Genomic DNA, 1,265 nt, shown 5'->3' on the forward strand with positions numbered 1-1,265 from the left:
CGGCGCGCTGAGCCCCTCTCTCGCCGGCGCGCAGGTCTCCGAGGGCGGCGCCGACGCCGTCGCGGTGCACGCCGTCCGCGTGCTCACCTCCATCATGAGCAACTCGCCGTCCGCGAAGGTGGGAGCGCGAGCCGGGCTGCTCGGGGGGGGCGCAGCTACGGTTTGGGGGGGGCTCTTTGCTTCTTTTTATTATTATTATTTTATTTTAACGCCGCTCGCTTGCAGGAGGTGTTCAAGGAGCGCATCGGCTACTCGCACCTCTACGAGGTGCTGAAGAGCCAGGGCCAGCCCAGCCAGCGCCTGCTGCAGGAGCTGCTGGACATGGTGAGGCCGGGCGCGCGCGGGGACGGAGCGGGGGCCTCCGCTCGCGCTCCGGGCRCTTTCCTGCAAGGGCGACCTCGGCGTCTTCCGCAGGCGGTGGAGGGCGACCACGGCTCCTTCCCGGCGCGGCCCATCCGCAACGAGCAGCCGCTGCTGGTGCTGGTGACGTGGCTGCCGGAGCTGGCCTCGCCGGAGCTGCAGGTCTTCGTGGCGGGGCGGCTGCGGCGGCTCTGCGCCGCCTCGCTGCCCAGCCGCCTCACCTGCGTCAAGGCGGGCATGGTGGGCCGCCTCCTGTCCGCCCTGGGCGCCGCGCCGGCGCCGGCCTGCGCCCAAATCCTGCTGGAGCTGCTGCAGGCGCTGGGCAGCCTCTCGCTGCGGCCCGGCGAGCTGCGCCAGCTGCTCAAGCTGCTGCGGGCCGAGCCGGGCCGGGGCGCCCGCGCCTACACGGCGCCGGCGATCCGGGCGCTGGCGGGCATGGCGCGGGCCGAGGGGCCGGCGCGGGCGCTGCGGTCCTTCGACCTGACGCCCAGCATGGCCGGCATCATGGTGCCCGCCATCCAGAAGTGGCCCGGCGGCGCCTTCGCCTTCCACGCCTGGCTGTGCCTCAGCGAGGAGCCCGGTCCCGAGGCCGAGCGCCCGCCGAGGCCCAAGAGGAGGCAGCTCTACAGGTGAGGTCGGTGGGCACGGAGGTGGCCGCCCGGTCCCCCGTCCCCGCGGGCCCGGGCCGGCCRGACAGACGGCCGCGCTCGCCCCGCCGAGGATGAGGACGGCGCGTTTCCCCCGCCCCTGCCCGCCCGCAGCTTCTTCACGGCCGGCGGCACGGGCTTCGAGGCGTTCTTCACCGCCGACGGCGTGCTGGTGGTGGCCGTCTGCACCAAGCGGGACTACATGACGGTGGCGCTGCCGGAGTTCGCCTTCAACGACTCGGCGTGGGTGAGCGCGGC

At 74.0% G+C, this 1,265-nt stretch overlaps 1 protein-coding gene across 1 annotated transcript in view; it reads left to right on the plus strand.

Annotated features, from left to right (window-relative positions):
• NBEAL2 (neurobeachin like 2) overlaps positions 1-1,265 on the plus strand; it is a 26,938-nt gene that overhangs the window by 8,353 nt on the left and 17,320 nt on the right. The window contains exons 7-10 of the mRNA XM_085302770.1: positions 35-118; positions 226-324; positions 415-989; positions 1,122-1,254. Coding sequence (XP_085158896.1) covers positions 35-118; positions 226-324; positions 415-989; positions 1,122-1,254 — 891 coding nt within the window. The remainder of the gene's footprint in view (positions 1-34; positions 119-225; positions 325-414; positions 990-1,121; positions 1,255-1,265) is intronic.

The sequence above is a fragment of the Rhea americana genome, unplaced genomic scaffold (assembly GCF_003343005.1).
Source record: "Rhea americana isolate MKP2758 unplaced genomic scaffold, rheAme1 scaffold_192, whole genome shotgun sequence".
Lineage (NCBI taxonomy): Eukaryota > Metazoa > Chordata > Aves > Rheiformes > Rheidae > Rhea > Rhea americana.